The 2,593-nt window shown below is 34.1% G+C and overlaps 1 protein-coding gene across 1 annotated transcript; it reads right to left on the bottom strand.

Moving 5' to 3' along the window:
- Positions 1–573: 573 nt before the first annotated feature.
- Positions 574–2,193, bottom strand: LOC105133157 (probable prefoldin subunit 2). The gene is made up of 3 exons (XM_011037015.1): positions 1,984–2,193; positions 1,823–1,883; positions 574–1,299 (listed from the first exon to the last, which is right to left on the bottom strand). Exon 3 carries the CDS (start codon positions 1,291–1,293, stop codon positions 856–858), a length of 438 nt encoding a protein of 145 aa, XP_011035317.1. The 5' UTR covers positions 1,294–1,299; positions 1,823–1,883; positions 1,984–2,193; the 3' UTR covers positions 574–855.
- Between the last annotated feature and the right edge of the window lie 400 nt (positions 2,194–2,593).

The following is a 2,593-nucleotide window of genomic DNA, read 5'->3' as shown; positions in this document are numbered from 1 at the left end:
TGGTAAAAAAGTTCCTCTATATGATAAGGAACAATGGGATTTTACATTTGCATCTATGACGACAAGCAGTCATGGTTACAGAATGCATTGAAACTTGATAGCATGTAGAACGCAGCCTACAATGTAATGAAGGGCACAGTTTCACAGAGAGTAGCAGTCTTCTTTCACTCTTTTTTTTTTTTTATGTTTTGCCACATATTGTACATCTTTTTGTTTATCGAATTCACCCGCTCTAGCTCAATGCCGCAGCAATTCAGATAGCTTCTCAAATTGATCCGAACAATTTTGATGTAACAGAAATTCAACTAGGAGATTTATCCACAGGTTATTTCTTGTAAATGGGCTTCCGTTTGGGATACTGTTTGCCAATACAATAAAAGTTTGTATTTTTGTTTGGAAATGTATTAAAATAAATTTTTTATATCTATATTAACAAATCAAAAAAAATTAAACAAGGAAAATTAAAATTTTGATACAAATTCACCCGCCCAGGGTATTTAAGCAGCCTGCGCAATTTTATCAACAAATTCAATCGGAAAAACTAATAATAACAATTAATATCCAAGACCACGCTGAAGGAACTAAATAGTTACAAATGCCTGATCACTCACTGCAAGTCTAAAAAAAATCAAAGCGTTTTCTTTTGCTAATGTTTAAAAGTTGACCACAATAAGGTGCTCTATCATTCAAAAAGGATCCAGCACAATCCCAGGTTCATTCATATCAGCTAGTCTACAGCCATGATCAACAAATTCCTCGCCCAGCAGCTAGGACACCATAGGAAAACAGATGAAGGTAACTTCATCAAAACAGGTCTGCTAAACTATGAAGGGTGTGGTAAGAGTACGAGATTTCTCATTCACTTGAACCTGCAGGACCCACAAGGACCCCTTGAGAAGAACCCTCCTTCTTGCTACTATCATCCTTTACCTCGCTATCAGCTTTTCTTATCCTGATCTTGTACTTATCTTCAAAATCAGCAATTTCCTTTTTCTTCTTTACAGCAGCCTCATTAAGCCTCGCAATAACCTCCTCGATCCCCTCTTTGTTGCGCTGGACGGCAGGCAGGACCTCTTTCACAGTTCTCTCTACCAGCACACCTCCAATCATCCGGTAGCAACGTCTAGATTGGTCAAGCGGTTGGATCGCATTGATAACCAATGAATGCTCACTCGCATCCATCTCAAGTTCGGTTATTTTTGAGTGAATCTGGTTTAGTTCGGCCCGCATAGCATTGTACATATTCACAACTACTTGCTCATTTATCGGTTCCTTTGGATCAGCTTCTGCCATAATTCTCTGCAAAGGAAAAAATATATAGATTCAAAAGAAACGGAACCGACTCACATTAACATCATTAGCCAACAATTTGACAAGTGCTCCAACTAAAATTTGTCACAGATCCATTATGGGCATCTCCATCTATACCTAAGGATTGTTCTCTGAGTCCAAAAGAACATCACAAAAGGGCCAGAGATGGATACTACTAAAAAGCAAGCAGATAATTCAATGACACGCTACATTTAGTTTAAAAAAAAAAATCAAAACTTCAATCCCTAAATTTGCTTAAAGAGTCGAGAACAAAATAACCAACAATTTTTACAAAATATTTCCTTGTAATTGAAGGGTAGACATGGCTTTAATTGATGATTTCACACAAATCCCAACTGTAAGTATTGCAAAACAAACCACGGATAGTGCTAGCTAGGCCCACCAAATAGATGAACATCTAGTATTATTTTGACCTCGCGAGCAATCACATGCTAATACTTTAATTGCAAATAAAAAGTTCAAGTAACGGAAAAGGATTTAGAGTTTGTACTTTGTTTTGGATATTATTGGACTCCGATCTGGTGGAAGATGAAAGCAGATCACCGATTTACCTGAAATCAGATTGAGAAGAAATAAGCAAGTGATATTGATGCTTTGAGGTAAAATAAATAAAATTACGGAAATCAAAGTCAGTGCGAGAGAGAGAACAACCTCCGATAATTTGGCCTGACAATGGAAGCGAGAGCGAGGAGAAAATAACCCAACGGCACTACTGTTTCACTAGATTGGGAGTTTGAGACGGAGAACTCATACTCAACCCTGGACTCGCCGAAAAGATTTGAAATCACTGTTCTGCCCTTTTCATATTAGAGTATCTTTCCGACCAAATATCTTTTCTTCTTTTTTTTTCCCCGAGCAAAACAGATATTGAATTCCGAAAACTTTTATAGAGCGCCGAGAAAATATTATTTTACTAGTTATTTAAAAAAAACTTATTTAAAAAAAAACTTAATTAAAGATATTTTTACTATTTTCCTAGTTGTATAAAGTTTGCATGACTTTTATTTTGAAGAGGCATAATTTTATTTATTTAATAATTCTTTATATGATTATTTATTTAATAATTTGATTATATTATTATAATATTATTTATGTATTATTATAGTTATTATATTTATGTATTATTGAACATAAATATTAATAGATCTTGCACCTATAAAAATGGTTAATCTAAATTTTGTATAATTTTATAGGATATTTTTTCTAACATGGTAGCAATTTTTAAATTTATTTTTATTCATTAAAAATAAAATTAGAATAT

Source organism: Populus euphratica, unplaced genomic scaffold (genome assembly GCF_000495115.2).
Source record: "Populus euphratica unplaced genomic scaffold, PopEup_1.0 scaffold42.1, whole genome shotgun sequence".
In the NCBI taxonomy this organism is placed as follows: Eukaryota; Viridiplantae; Streptophyta; class Magnoliopsida; order Malpighiales; family Salicaceae; genus Populus; species Populus euphratica.
Note: the sequence above shows the minus strand (reverse complement) of the source record. Positions and strands in the feature narration are given on the sequence as shown.

Coding starts and splice junctions, on each gene's coding strand:
- LOC105133157 (XM_011037015.1), bottom strand. CDS start 1,293: ATGGCAGAAGCTGATCCAAAGGAACCGATAAATGAGCAAGTAGTTGTG.